The sequence below is a fragment of the Nyctereutes procyonoides genome, unplaced genomic scaffold (assembly GCF_905146905.1).
Source record: "Nyctereutes procyonoides isolate TBG_1078 unplaced genomic scaffold, NYPRO_anot_genome, whole genome shotgun sequence".
Lineage (NCBI taxonomy): Eukaryota > Metazoa > Chordata > Mammalia > Carnivora > Canidae > Nyctereutes > Nyctereutes procyonoides.
The window spans coordinates 26,953,418-26,969,248 of NW_026575049.1; the positions used below are offsets into that span (position 1 = coordinate 26,953,418).

At 47.8% G+C, this 15,831-nt stretch overlaps 1 protein-coding gene across 1 annotated transcript in view; it reads left to right on the forward strand.

Moving 5' to 3' along the window:
- NPTXR (neuronal pentraxin receptor) overlaps positions 1-4,364 on the forward strand; it is a 42,158-nt gene extending 37,794 nt beyond the window's left edge. The window contains exon 6 of the mRNA XM_055329424.1: positions 159-4,364. Within this exon, the coding sequence (XP_055185399.1) occupies positions 159-383 (225 nt within the window). The 3' untranslated portion in view covers positions 384-4,364. The remainder of the gene's footprint in view (positions 1-158) is intronic.
- Positions 4,365-15,831: the final 11,467 nt, after the last annotated feature.

A 15,831-nucleotide genomic window follows, 5' to 3' on the forward strand; every position in this document is an offset into this window, starting at 1 on the left:
GAACCTTAGGGACAGAGCTAGAAGCTTGGGATGGGGCTAGAGCCTTGGGGGCAGGGCTTCAGCAGGACCTGAGGCCCTATTGAGCCTGTCTGCCTGTCTTTTCCACTGACTCGCTCTATGTCTCTCTCTCTCCTTTCTCTGCCACTCTCTTGGCCTAGGACACCCTGGGTGGCCGGTTTGATGCCACCCAGGCCTTCGTGGGTGACATCGCCCAGTTTAACCTGTGGGACCACGCCCTGACACCTGCCCAGGTCTTGGGCATTGCCAACTGTACCGGGCCACTGCTGGGCAACGTCCTCCCCTGGGAAGACAAGCTGGTGGAAGCCTTCGGGGGTGCAAAAAAGGCCACCTTTGATGTCTGCAAGGGAAGGGCCAAGGCATGAGGGGCTACTTCATCCAGGGTCCCTCCCTTGCCTGCCATTTTGGGGACCTTACAGTGGGGGCACATGTTCCCTCCTCAGCCTACCTACCCACTGGCCTTCCCTCCTGCCCTGTTCCTGGCCAGGCCTCCTGTTTCCCCACCTATACCCACACCTCCAGAATGCCCTACCCTGCAATGGCTGTCCCCTAACACCACTTGGATAGGGACAAGCAGCTCAAGCCCACAGGTCAAGCCTGGGGTGAGTCTAGGGTTTGGTTGGGGGTGGTAGCAGTGCCCACAGCACTGTCCACCCTCTTGGCATTACACTGGAGCTGTCTCTTACCCCCACCCACCCTGGCCCATCAACCACGTCTGAATCCAGTAATCTCAACAGCATGTCTCGTGGAGTTGTGTATGGGGGGCAGGACCTACTATCTCAGTGGCAGGCGTGGCTGTCTGCCCTCCTGTCCCCCATGCAACAGGCCCGGCCCCTTCCCCTTCAGAGCCACAGCAAGCTCTAGAACTGTGCTCCCAGCTGAGAAGGGGATGACCGAGACATAGGGAGACTCAGAATCACCCATCCTCCATCTTTCCACCAGTTGCCAGTGAAGGACATCTTGATGGAGCCTCCTGCACCCTCTCTCTCCTTCCTCTTTCCTTGTTTCTTTGTATGCAGTGGTTTGAATGTTGGTTCCATGCCTGGCCTACCCCCACCTCAATTTCCAGAATATCCCCTTCCCGGCTCCAGCCTGAGGGACCAGGACCCTGGGAGGCCAGAAGGCCACAGTCACCCCTTGTATCCATGCACATGTGTGCTAACTGGCAGGTCACCTCTCCTCCTCCACACCCAGGACAGGGCCTGGGCTAGGAGCAGCTTGTGACAGAGGCATGTGCCCAGGGGACCCAGGTTATGGCAGAGCCACATGACCTAATCCCTCTGCATGGCCCTGCAGCCTCTGGGGAAGGAAGGAAGGAACTGAGTGGGTGAAGAGGGGAGAAGCACGGAGTGGTGTATAGAGCACTGGCTGAGAAAGAGCCCACGGTTCCTAGCCAGCCCTGCTGCTAACCTGCTGTGTGGCCTTCTGTAAGTCTCTGCCCTCTCTGGCCTGCCTTCCTCATTTGTAAGCTGACGCCTTTGCTTTGGTCATTTCTGAGAGATGAAACGTGATATGGTCTGATTCCAAGTGGCTAGGGCGGGGCAAGCCTGAAGTTGCCCAGGAACCAGGGGACATAGCAGGCACAGATGGTGAGAGTAGGCAGCAGATGGGCTCTGGCTGGGCATGGGTCAGGGTCAGCAGCTCCTCCAGAGAGTCAGGGGCAAGGGCAAGGGCCAAAGCAGACCGACTTCATGCACAGATTGTAAAAACCACCTTTTCTGGATCGCCCTCCAGCCTGCACCCTTGCCCATTGGAGAGGACTGGTGGCTTCTAGCTCCCCTACCTGAGTCCTTGCCAGCGCCCCCGAGACAGTAGAAGAATGTAAAAGCTGAGGAAAGCCACCCAGGCTGACTCTTGCTTGTATAGATGGAGAAGAGCTCCGAGAGGTCAAGTGACTTGCACAGGGTCACGCAGCACAATGTGGCAGAACCAGGACTAGAACCCAGGGCTTCTGACACCCTCTTCAGTGCCCTTCTACCCTACACCGTACTGCCTGCCCATGAATGTCTTTGAGTCCAGCCTGCACCTGAGAGGATGGACGTTTGAAAGAGGTCAGAATGCTTTCCAACATGAACATCTTCCTTTATGAAACACACAAACATCTTGGCATCCAGCTCCCTCCAGGAAGTGGGGGGGGGGGGAAGGGGTGATCCCCAGGCACTCTGGCAGGAATGGAAAGCAGGTATCCCTTCTGTCAGTCACCTACCAGGTGTCTGAGCAGCTGCAGGCTACCTGACTTGAGAAGGTACTGGTGCCTTTTGCCCTGCTTTCCATTCCCTGTCCCCACTCCCCGTTCCCCAACCACTTAACCCGAGGCATGATTCAAGAGCTGCAGGCTGTGGGGCCCATTGCCATGGAGGCTTCTCCAAGACTTGTTGCTTCCAGCCCCCAGATCCTTGTTGCCATTTCAAGAGCACAAACAGACCATTCAGCACCGCAGGCCCAACTCCCCCTAGAAGAAGTGATGGCGTGCTTCAGCCAGAACCTGCTGAGATCAAGGTTGCCCTGGTAACAGTCAATGACATCAGCCCAAGCGCTGGGTCAAGCGGCTCTTAATGACATATGCTGTTGCTGGGGTGACAGCAGCATTCGGAACTTAGATTTCGGGGACCCTGGGCTTTATTGGATTTCCCTTATTGGTTTTAAGGAAGCAGCTTTTGTAGAGGCCTTGGGGAAAAGAAGGGGCCTTAGGAGGAACGGAACAGAACTTGAGCCCACCCAGAGGCATCATCCCAAGTCCTTCATGCTTTGTCATGGTGATAATGAGACATCTGACCTTGGTCCCTGCTGAGTCACTCTGGACAGCCCTCCAGAGGGAACAGGAACAAATTAGAGGTGTTGAGGTGCAGGCTGTGAGTCTGGGCCATTGGTGAGTGGCCTAGGTGCCCATTTCCATTCCAAGAAGGTGAAAGCCCCAAAGCCCCCACCCCCTTCCTTCATCCATTGATCATTCTTCACCTTTGCCGAATGCCTGCTGTATGGACCCCCCGCTTTGATCTTGTTCAGCTGCTCCTGGGCATGGCCAAGAAGACGTGGAAAGAGGAGCTAGAAATGGTGCTCACTAGTGTCCCTGAGCTGCTCTGGCTAACAGTGATGCTGGGGCCTGTTACATCTTTTTTTAAGTGTCAGGCACTGTGCTGAGCACCTCACAGGCATCATCTCATTTATCCTCACAACACAGTTATAAACTGGGATTGTTTTTAGCCCCGTTATCCTAGGAAGGGAACTGGGGCACAGAGAGGTTAAGTAACCTACAGTGTTAATCAGCTGGCAGGTGATGGAGTCCAGACTTCAAACCAAGGCAGGTTATAGCCAGGACCGAAGGGATAGGCACCCCAACTCTCTATGGAGTAGAACTTGAGCATCATTGTTCCTGGTGGGTTTTGCCCTAAAGAGATGTGCTTGACCTCATTCACTGCCCTCACACGGTTTGTGATGGAGGAAGAGGCCTGGGATGGGCTGGCCCCAAGGCCAGGGCCCCCTTGGGTGAAGCCGTGGGAGAGGTCTCAGCCCCTTCAGGGAACCTCTGTCTCTACAGTGTGCCCATCGCCTCAGCCCTTCTCCAGCTGGCTAGAGTTTCCAGGAGAACTAAAAGGGAAGAGGAAGCTGGATGGTCACTCAAGAGTCCCAGGCAGGGAAGGGGGAAATGATATTTCTCAAACTTCTGCTTTGAGTCAAGCCCTGTGCCAGGTGCTTCACAGCTCTAATCTGCCAGATTCCACCACCCCCCCCTTTGTGGTGTGTTTTGCCCCTAAATCAACATCCTGAGGGGACAGATCACCTTGCCACAATCATGCATGACCTAGGACCACAGTTGGGCAGAAAAGTTTCTTCAAGAGGCCCAAGCCTCATTATATAGATGATGCCGAGGCCCCAGGAGGGTGAGTGGCCCTTGCAGCCACCCAGCTGGGACACCCAGAGACCTGATCTGACTCTCCACAACACAGTAGTCCCTACCCACCACAAGAACTGGGTCCCTGCTCCTCTACATTTTCTAGCACCCTGCCCTGACCCCTGGGGAAGGAGTCCCTCCCAAATATGGGATTATTCTCTTCCCCTCTGTCCCAGCTGCCTGCCATCCCCAACCCCACCTCACCCCTGCTGGGTAGGGAAGGGGCTCGTGTGGGCCCAGGCTGAGCAGTGAGTGAGCACATGCAGCTGTCTGACACTGTGAAATTAGTGCACCCTAATGGTGACCCACCCCCCCCGCCCAATTTTGTACATAAAGTGACATGAGATGCAACATGTGTGTGTATGTGTGTATGTGTATGAGATATGTCCAGGGTTTTGTTACTTTATTGTTTTTGTATATTTGAATGTTCAAAATAAACGATGTTTACTCTGAGGCTCTTCTTGCACGGGTAGAGCTCTCCTGGGGGGTGCCGGGCAGGAAGAGGATGGCTACTTGGGGCAAGGCAATAGGCAAAGACAGGAGGTGCAGCCTTGGTGTTCCATAGCCTCCCCACTTGTGCCTCTCAAACTGATAGTTCCTCAAGCTCCCAGGTGCACACATACCCTGTTGCCCGGGATTTATGCAGGAAAGATGTAAAGAACACAAGTCCCACATGGAAAGTGTCCCAGTTCTGATAACTGGGTTTTGGCCTCATTCCCAACACCCCATCCCCACCTCGTGCCCCAGTTCTGGGAACCAGGTCCCTGACTTGTTCCCTGAGACCCAATCTGCCTGAGTCACTTGCCTAGACCCCCAGAGCGTTGCCTCCCTTGGGCCCTAGAGAGACAGGGAAGGAGAGAGGGAGGGACTCTGTTGTATTTCAGCCTGTCCCTGCTCCACAGTCTACCTGGATCCCTTTGACATGCTTGGCCTCTAGGCTAGACTCTTTGACAGTGTCAGGGTCTGCCACCCCCACCAACGGCTCCAGCACCCACCCTACCCCTGGGAGGTCTTGATCTAATCCTCAGCCCTCCCTGTCCACACCATCTTAGGGACACGGCCTCCACCCTCCTGTTCCACCAATACTGTTACTGCTCATAGTGGGACGGTGTCCCCAGACAGCTAGGGGGTAATGCTAGGGGGTCAGTCGGGTCAAGGAGTCATGCCGGTAGGACAGGCCTTCCCAGATTTTTCCAAAGCTTCCCAAACTTTCCACCTAAGCGAACTCACCCCATGAAGACCAAGGGGTATAGCTGGAAGCAGCACTTGAAACAGGAAAATCAAATCTGAAGTCTACCGAGTTATCCTAAAACTTTGTGTGCTTTCTTCATTCTCCAAAATGAATCCAGATTTGTTTTAAAATATTGCTTTTAATTACTTAACATGGAACAAAATTAAGCAGCTGGCAGATACACTTTGTTTATCCTCTCTTGCACTGATTTACTTACAAACACCCTCTCTCCCTCTGTCCCACTCAGCTGGCAATGTCCAACCCTGGTTTAATCCCCCCCATCCACCTGCTTCATGCCAGCACCTGCCCAGCCAAACACTGATGCAGAAAAGCACTGGGCTCTGATGTGTGTGGACTCTCCTTTTAAATTCAGGGCCAGAGATCTCCAAGGGGATTTCTTCCTGCCCTGCAATCTTAGCACTTTCCTTGTGCGAGGGCTTGCTCTCCAAAATAGCTAAACACCAGACCCTCTGTCTCCTCAGACCCCCTAGTGCCCTCCACCCCGCTTCCTACACCCTCAAGGGTGACCTTACTCCACAGCCCATTAAGGAAACAAAATGATCATCACCTCACCATACCTGTCTACAAACCTGCACATCCTCCGGCTGTCCTCCTGCCACTCAGAGCAAACCATCCCTGCTCCTATCATAGGCCCTTGTGTACTGGACTCCATACCCCTCACCTAGTCAAAAACATCCCTCCTGAGTTACCAACTTCCCCTTGTCTACTTTATCATTCGAACAGGCTTGCAATTATGCCCTCCTAGCTCCTCAAACCAAATCCCCCCACCCCAAGCCAATATGCCCCTCTAGGCTTCACTGTTTCTTTGCTCCTATCATTGTAAGATTTCTTGAAAAAGCAGGTGTGTCAGGGTCCCCAAGACCACCCTCAGGTTTGATGATTCATTAGAAGGACTCACAGGACTTAGAAAAGCTGTTATTTTCATGATTACGATTTCTTGAAGCGAATAGATAACAGAGGGAAAAAGGCACATTGAGCAGAGTCCAGGAGAGCCCAGGAGCAAGCTTCCAGGTGTTCCCTCCAGGGGAGAGGGGGTGCCACTGACAATGCTTCATTCTCCCAGCAGTGAAGTATGACACCTGTACAGAAAAGGTACATCCAGGGAAGCATACCTGAGCCTTGGTGTCCAGGGTTTGTACTTGGGAGTCAGTCACAGAGGCATGAAGCACCTGCATGAGCCTTAACTACTCACTCTCCAGCCTCCACATCCAGAGGTCAAACTGAAGCAGGTGTTTTCCATAAATCACTTTGTCAACATAAATTCTCTGATATGACCCTTCAAGGTATGCAAAGACACCCTGATTAGGCAAGGTATTTGAAGGGCTCAGAAGTTATCTACCAGCCACTGATCAAAGGCCCAGTCCTTTCTTTGGAATGTGCAGGGTTTGAGCACCCTAAGCTGGTTGAGTTAACCCTTTACTGAACACGGGGTCCATGGTCTTGGCCACTCCCTCCCTCTCATTCCCTCCCTCTTCAGCACCCACTCCACTCCTGCACCCACAGTTCACCGAGATCACACTTGTCAAGGCCAACAGTGACCTCCCCGTTACGAAACTTCATGGCCAGGCCTCTGTACTCATCTGAGCTGAGCTCCCATCAGCACTGACACAGAGTTAACCAGTCCTTCCCTCTCTTAAGATTTCCTTCTCTTGCCTTTCAAAACACAACCTTCCCCATTTTTTCTTCCATTTCACTGGTTTCATCTATAGCGCAATAAAAGCACAGATTCCTGGGCCTCACCCCTGGCATGTCTGAGACAGCAGGGCTGAGGTGCAGCCTAACATTCAGCATTTCTAACAAGTGCTAGATGATGCTGTGGCTGCTGGTCCCTGGACCATGCTTTGAGAACCACTGCTTTACTTCACTGGCTGCTCCTTCTCAGACTCCTTCCGATTCCTCCTTATCTCCCCAGCCTCTAAATCTGCAGTAGCCCAGGCCACAGTCTTACATCTCTTTATTCTTTCTGTTTAGATACTCTCCCCAGTAAATCTCATCTAGACTCATGGCTTTAGCTATCATCTGATGACTTTCAAACCAATGACCCAATGAATCCTTGCCTGATAGGAGCCTCAAAATTAATATATCCAAAACTCCTGATCCTTCTTGACTTCTGCCCCAGCCTTCTACTTAACAAATAGGTCCACCATCCACCAGTTGTTCAAATCAGAAAGGTAAGAATTATCATTGACTCCCCTCTTTCTCTTGCTCAAGCATCTTCTGACTCACCACTAACACGGGTTGGGTCTCCAGCCTGCTCACTCCTCTCCACGTCTGCAACCACTCTGTCCAAAGTATCATCTCTCAATTGTACTCCTGCAATGGCTTCTCCCAAAATCCATTCTGTAAACAATACCCAGAGTGATCGTATTGCAATAAAAATATTGTCATTTTTGGGACACCTGGGTGGCTCAGTGGTTGAGCATCTGCCTTCAGCTCAGGTCACCATCCCAGGGCCCTAGGATTGAGTCCCACATAGGGCTCCCGGCAGGGATCCTGCTTCTCTCTCTGTCTCTGCCTCCCTCTCTGTGTCTCTCACGAATAATTGAATAAAATATTGTTTAAAATATACTGTCATTTCCCTTCATAAAACTCTCTGAAGCTTGCCAGTACACTTGGAATGAAATCCATAGGCTCACCCTGATTTACAAAGCCCCGTGTGATCTGATCCCTTGCCTACCTCTCAGGTCTCATGCAGTAACTCTCTCCCTTTCTTCCATTATGCTCTGGGACACGCAGGCCTCCCTCTGTTCCCCAAGCATGCCAGATCAAGGGAGATTGCACATGTTCCCTCAGCCTAGAAAGCAGGCATCTTCCCCTAATTCTCAGGGGACTTACTCCTTCCTGTCAGTCAGGTCTCATCTTGTCATGTAACAATCGCAGATGTTTTGCTGACCCCTTAGCCTTAAATCACTGCCTGGTCACTCTTTGCCACTCACTGGGTCTTTTCCTCCAAGACCCCAGAGTTGGCAACAGAGCCCTACTGACTCATCCTGGACCTACACCTGCTGGAGTCAACTGCCCTATCATCCTCTTTAACTCTTTCCACAGTACGTACCTCTCTTTGGTAATGATCTTGTTTACCGACTTTTAATTATGGATCACCAGAGTGTCGGTCCCGTGAGAGAAGGGACTGTATTTGTCTTTTCCACCATGGGGTGTATCCAGCAGCTGACAGAGTAGGGCTTATTATGTATTTGCTGAATACTAATAACTGATCTATATTAAGTCCTTACTATGTACCAGACATTCGCTGCTCTGATCACTTGACATATATTAGTTTATTTGACCTGGAGGACAAGTACTGCTAGAAAACAGGCACAAAGAGATGAAGTGCTTGTCCAAGGTTATCCATCTGGGAAGTGGCAACACTGGGATTTTAATCCTGCCAGAACAATCACTCAAACGCTGCACTATATTATCATGATTTTTGGATTCCCCTTAACCCCTCAGAGATATCAAACACTGGTTTGAGAAACAAAGGCTGATATAGGAGGTTTCTATTGCAGATTAATTCTCCCATTAGAAAAACCAAACATCTGAAATATTCAAGGAAGGCATCAGAGAGGCATCAAGAGAGGTGAGATTTAACCAGATCCCATGGAGTTTCTGTTGAAGTTCAGAGGTGAACCTGACTTTGGAGCTACAGTTTTCTTCTTGAGGCACCTGCCTACTTATAACAAATGCCTAAGCTGAGCAAAGAGCAGTAGCTGAGTAGATGGCTAATTGGTCCAGGAAATTGTATTACAAATAGAGGTAAAGATTCTAGCTAAAAATTGGAGGTCAAGTTAAGGGGCTCTAGGTAAATAACTCAGACTTTCAGCAAGACCCCAAGAGGTTATACTCTGAGATTAGGGTAAAATGGAAATATTGCAGCCCTCCCAAGACAGAACCCCAGCTTCCAATCCTCTCATTCACTGACTGAATTAAGGTGTCTGCTCTTTCACCAACATCTTGCCAAAACTAAAAGTAAATTCTCTCTGGAGGAAGGATAACAACATCATCCAAACTCACATTACATTTTTGTTACACAAGTTTGGCATCGTCAGACATATCTGGAAACAAAACTGAATGACTAAAAATCAAGAGGGAAACATGTTTAAAGGCCAATAGACCTACGCATATGATAAAATTGCACAGAACTAAATACATACACACACTCGAGTACAAAGTAAAATTGGAAATCTGAGTAAGATTGTATCATGTCAATATCCTGGTTGTGATATTATCCTATAGTTTTGCAGGATGCTACCATTGGTGGTAAGTGGATAAAGGAGGCATAAGATCTCTCTCTGTATTACTTCTTACAACATAATGTGAATCTATAATTATCTCAAAATTAAAAGTATAATTTTGGAAAGATCTCTTTAGGAGATCCATATGGTGGAGTTGTGAGACACAGACCTGAAAATAATTATGGTTAATATATTTAAGAATTTAGATGAAAAATAGAATTTCAACAGAGAACTGTAAATTATGAAAAATAATGAAATGAAAATCCCAGAGCTGAAAAATACATTAACTGAACTCATGAACTCAATAAATAAGTCTAACAGCAGGTCAGATGCATCTGAGGAAGGAATTGTGAACTCTATCAATAGAGATTTCAAAAGAAATGAGCCAGAGTAAAAACTGAGGGAAAAGAATAGAAAGTAAGGGTGGGGGAAGCATAAGATTAATAAGGGACATTGTGGAAAGTTCTAGCAAGTAAGGAGCCCCAGAAGGGGAGAAATTAAATAAGGCAGAGAGACTATTTAAATAAATAACATCTGAAGATTTGCCCAAAACTGTTGAAAGACATGAAGCCACAGATTTAAGAATATCAGGGAACACCAAGCATGAGAAATGCAAAGAAAACTACAACTAGAACTTTGATGGTGAAACAGTTGCAAAAATCAAAGACAAAAAGAAAAATTTTCCAAGACCCACAGAAAAAAAAATGCATTACCTTCCAAGGAGCAATGGCCATAATAACAATTAACTTCTCAATAGAAGGAATGGAAAAAGGAGGACAATAAAGTGATGATAGCTTCAAAGTGTTGAAATAACCACCCTTATAGAATTCCCTATTCATTGAAAACTCTTCAAAAATAAAGATGGCATAGGGGTGCCTGTATGCCTCAGTTGGCTAAGGATCTGACTCTTGATTTCAACTCAGGTCATGATCTCAGGGTCGTCAGATTGAACCCCACATTGTGCTCTGCACTTAGCAAAGTCTGCTTCTTTCCCTCTCCTTCTGCACTTTTCCCTGCACTGTCTCTCACCATCTCTCAAATAAATAAATAGATAAATAAATCTTTAAAAATGTGGCATAAAGATGTTTTCAGACAGAGAAAAAAGAGCATATTCATTGCCAATGGCTTTTGTTACCTACAGAGGTTCTTCAGAGGACAGACTAAAGGAAATCATTTACGGAGAGGGAAAATGGCCCTGAAAGGAAGAATGGAAATTCACATCAGGAAGGGTAAGCATATGGATAAATCTAAGTTAATACCAATCAAAAAACAAAAACAAAAATAATTATCTCCTGTGAGGTTTAAAATTCATGAGAACAACGGAATTACAGGTGAGATGAGGTAAATGCAGTTAAAATGTGTTAATTTCCTTGCATTGTCCTGGATGTAGTAAAAATGTTAATTTTATATTAGACTTTAATACACCTAGGGTCAATATTTTATTTTCCTGGGGTAATCACTAAAAGGGTTGTAAAAGAATATTTAACTAACAAGTTACAATCGAAGAAAAAATAGAATAATTAAAACAATTCAAAAGAAGGCTCAAAAAGGAAAGAAAAAGGATTATGAAAAGGGTGGGATACACAGAAAATGAATAATAAGTTGACTGATTTAAACCTAAATGTAATGTAAGTGGGTTATTACCTTGAATATTAAAAGGGAAATATTCAATAAAAATATTAATATTGTCAAACTGGTTATATGACAGGTTGAAATTTAAAAGATAGGAAAATATATACCATGCCAACACTAATTCAAAGGAAGTTGGTGTAGCAATACTTAGTTCAAACTAGTCTTTAAGATAAAAAGCACTGCTAGAGATAAAAGAGACATTCCATGATGATAAAGAATCAATCCCTTAGAAAGATATAACAATCACAAATTTGGATTCATGTATTAACACAGCTTCATAACATATAAAGTAAAAACAGACAAAACCAAAAGGAAAATTTGACAAATCTACAATTGTAGTGGGAAATTGTAACACACCTCTCTCAGTAATTTATAAAGCTAGTACACAAAAAAAAATCAGTATGAGTATAGAAAGTGTGAACAGGGATCCCTGGGTGGCGCAGCGGTTTGGCGCCTGCCTTTGGCCCAGGGCGCGATCCTGGAGACCCGGGATCGAATCCCACATCGGGCTCCCGGTGCGTGGAGCCTGCTTCTCCCTCTGCCTGTGTCTCTGCCTCTCTCTCTCTTTCTGTGACTATCATAAATAAATAAAAATTTAAAAATAAATAAATAATAAAATAAAGTGTGAACAAAATAATATTAACAAACTTGACCTAACAAAGCAACTACAGAATAGATACTCTTTTCAATTACATGGTGAAAAAATTACCCAAACTGACTAAAGGAGGTAGAATAATGGTCCGCCACAGACGTCTATATCCTAATCCCCAGAACCTGGGAATATGCTATATCACATGGCAAGGGGAAATAAGATTGCAGATGGAATTAAGATTGCTAATCATATGACTAGGAGATAAGGAGATTAACCTGGATTATCTGGATAGACCCAATGTAATCACAAGATCCCTTAGATGTGAAAGGAAGGCTGAAGAGCCAGGTAAGAGGAATACGGAAAGTCTCTAGAAGTTGGAAAAGGTAAAGAACCAGTCTCATCTATAGCCTCAGGAAGAATGCAGCCCTGGGGACGCTTTGATGTTAGCCCAGTGAGACCCATATCAGAACTAAAGTAATAAACTTATGGGGTGCCTAGGGGGCTCAGTCAGTTAAGCGTCCAAGTCTTGATCTCAGGGCTGTGAGTTCACGCTCCACATTGGGTTCGACACTGGGCATGGAGCCTACTTTTAAAAAAAGATAATACATTTATGTTGTTTTAAGTCACTATTTTTCCAAACTCTGTTACTCGTAGCTGATCCAATTGCTAACTGATTCCAAGGTGTCCCCCATCAGCCATGTTAAACAGTAGGAGCAGGAGCAGCACAGGAAAGAGTGTAGCTGGAATATTGGCTGAATCTTGAGGATTGACAGGAGCTGAGTCTGAATAAGTAGGGTGAGATCCTGTCACCCCATTCGTTCACTCATACATCCATTCATGAAACATTTACTAAGCACCTACTCCCTGCTAGATACTGTGTGTAACACAGGGCTGTAGAGATGATCAGGACAAGGTTCTTACTCTCCAGGAGCTCACAGGGGAAGAAAGAAGTAAACCATGAAGAAGAGCAATGACAGGAGTAGGCACCAGAGATGGGAGCGCAGAGGTCTGGTTGCCAGCAATGGAATCTCAAGAAGTACAACTTAGACCAAAAGTATATGGGCTCATATAGCCAAAAGAAGGAGGGTCAGAGGGAGAATGTAGCCAAGAGGATGTGAGCAAAGGCAAGGTGAGAAATAGCTTAGAAAGTGTGGAGAGCCATGAGAACCGGTGTAGCTGGGGTACAGAACACTGGGGAAGGAGCAGTAAGAAGAGATGGAGGCACCCATGGGCCACACCATGGGGGAGCCTCAAATGGCGGGTCATGACATCTGATGTCCCCTGACAGGTTATGGGGAACTGTGGAGAAAGGGAAGGAGTTGTTAAAGACAGGAACGCAATGGTGAAATTTGGGTTTTAGAAGCATCATGTTGACTGCGGCATGGAGGATGGATTGGAGAAGGCCAAGACTGCAGTCAGGGAGTCCCTTTAGGAAGTCCCTTTCAATAATACAGATGGGATCATAGTGCTGGTACATGGTGGTGCCGTGAAGATAGCCAGGAGGGGCTGTAATCAGGACATAGTTAGGAGTCAGAATCAGGAGGCTTGAGATTGACTTGAGGTGGGCGATGGCAGGGGGCAGTAAGTATGAAAGACACGATTCTCTGGTTTCTGATGGAAGCAACTTGGTGGTGCCATTTATTGAGATGAAGGATACAGGGGGAGTGAGTTGGAAAGAGATGATCGAGCAGCCCGGGTGGCTCAGCGGTTTGGCATCCACCTTCGGCCCTGGGCCTGATCCTGGAGACCCGGGATTGAGTCCCACATTGGGCTCCCTGCATGGAACCTGCTTCTATCTCTCTCTGTGTCTGTCATGAATAAATAAACAAAATCTTTAAAAAAATAAAAGAAAGAGATGATCAATTCATATTGGGGCACGTTAACTTTGAAGGGCTTCTGTGACATTCTGGCGGAGATAGCCAGGAGCAGTTGGGTATTTAGGTCTGGAGCTCCAGTAAGAAGCCCAATCGGGAAAGAGAAATACAAGAACCATCAGAATCTATGACATTGGACAACGGAACCGTGGGAGTAGATGAGATCCCCAAAGGACACGGCTATGGCTTAAGGCAGCAATTCTCAACAAAATATGTGTGGGGTGGCATAACTCCCTGGGAGGGTTTGGAATCACCAGAGGGGCTTTTCCAAAGCACCAGCCCTCAATTTCAGTAAATATCCTAGGAAGTGTGACCAAGGGAAACTCTTGCCGATGAAGATGTGACCTAGGGTAAGAAGAAATTTGAGACCCTTGGTAAGATGGAAATAGAGTCAAGGTGGGCACAAGAGAGTAAAGGAAAAAGAAGCCAGAAAGAAGAGATGTTTGGGGAGATCCAAGAGAATGAGGTGCCCCAGACGATAAAGCAGTGACTCTCAACTGTGATTGTGCACCAGGGACACTTGTGAAAAATAACAGATTCCTGCCCTTCACTATTCTGATGCCATGGGGCCCTAGAATCCGCATTGTAAAGAGTTCTGTGGGCACTATTTCTGGGGTAGAGAATTTCATGAAGACAGGTGTGGTCGACAGGCTTACACCAGCAGAGGGAATGGGTCCAGCAAGATAAAGATCTGTTGGATTCCGCCCTTCAGGAGGTCACCGGTAACCATGGAAGAGGTAATTTCAGTGGTGGCAGCGTGGGTGTGGAAGCCAGATTGCAGTGGGCTGAAGACCGAATAGGAGGTGAGAAAGAGAAGACAGCAAACGTGGACCCCTTTTAGAAGTTTGGATGAGAGGCGGAGGCGAGAGCTTCATCCCCCTCAAAGGCCAACTTCCATCTCCTGGAGAAACTTGGCGAAGAGGATTGGGGAAATCTGGAGGCTGAGTCAGACATTCCATGGACCTTCAGAATGCACCAGGAAGGCGATTCGGGAAATGGGCAAGGGCCGAGCACACCTCAAGCTGCCAAGTCTCAAAACCAAATCCACTGTGCCCTCCTTCTCTCTACTCACCCCACGGCCATTCCACCATATTCACCGCCCAAGTGATCTTTCCATGACTCAGATATGACCATCCTTCTGCTCTACTTGAAACTGTCCAACAGCTACTATCCCCACTCTCACCCAAGAGAACACCGGGAACACTCCCAGGGAATAGCCAAGTCCCCGAAGTTGGCATTCAAAACCCTTCTGACCTTTGTGATCCCTACTTCCCTCTGTTTCTTCACCCCCATCCTCTTCACTGTCACCTCCCACTGTACCACATTCACCTTAAACCCAGGCTTCGGGATCCCTGGGTGGCGCAGCCGTTTGGCGCCTGCCTTTGGCCCAGGGCGCGATCCTGGAGACCCGGGATCGAATCCCACGTCGGGCTCCCGGTGCATGGAGCCTGCTTCTCCCTCTGCCTGTGTCTCTGCCTTTCTCTCTCTCTCTGTGTGACTATCATAAATAAATAAAAATTAAAAAAAAAAACCCAGGCTTCATGGAGTCAGTCAATGGCAGTTCCCTGGTGACCTGTGCTGTCCCACCCTCATTACCCAACCAGTCCTCTTAGACACAGCAAGCTCAAGCACCCCCTCCTCTGAGAGTTAGTCACTCCCTCCTTGGAGAGAACCAGCACCTTGCCCACACCTGTACCAAAGTACAGGTAGAATGGTCTCTCTCTCTCTCTCTCTCTCTCTCTCTCTCTCTCTAACATTTTATTTATTTATGAGAGACAGAGAGAGAGGTGCAGAGACGCAGGCAGAGGGAGAAGCAGGCTCCCTGAGGGAAGCCTGATGCAGGACTCAATCCCAGGACCCTGGGGGTCACGACCTGAGCCAAAGGCAGATGCTCAACCATTGAGCCCCCCAGGTGCTCCCCAGGTAGAATAGCCTTCTGTGTCTATTTGTTGACACAGCTGTCCCTTCCCAGGACTGTGTCTTCTCTGAATGACCAGCATCTGGCCAGGGCTGAGTTCCCAGTAAGCGCCAGTGAGTATGAAGTGGGGTTTCACCTGAAGTACCCATCGCGATCAAGTAAATGTTTAAATCATGGAGTCACACCACAGACCCTTTGATCCACCAATTCAATACTTGAATCTGAAGATTCTTCTCTTTCCCCCTTTCCCTTCTCCCTAGCTTTACTAATACTTTCGGATTAATTTTCCCTCCTAAAGGGAAGAAAAGGCAGGCTCGGGGCAAACCGTGTCTTTAGATGGTACAAGGTCTCCTGTGGATTAGGAAGTCATAGGAGGGTGTGCCCCAGGGGAGAGAGCGCCTGGTCCCATCTCAGGGAGTTT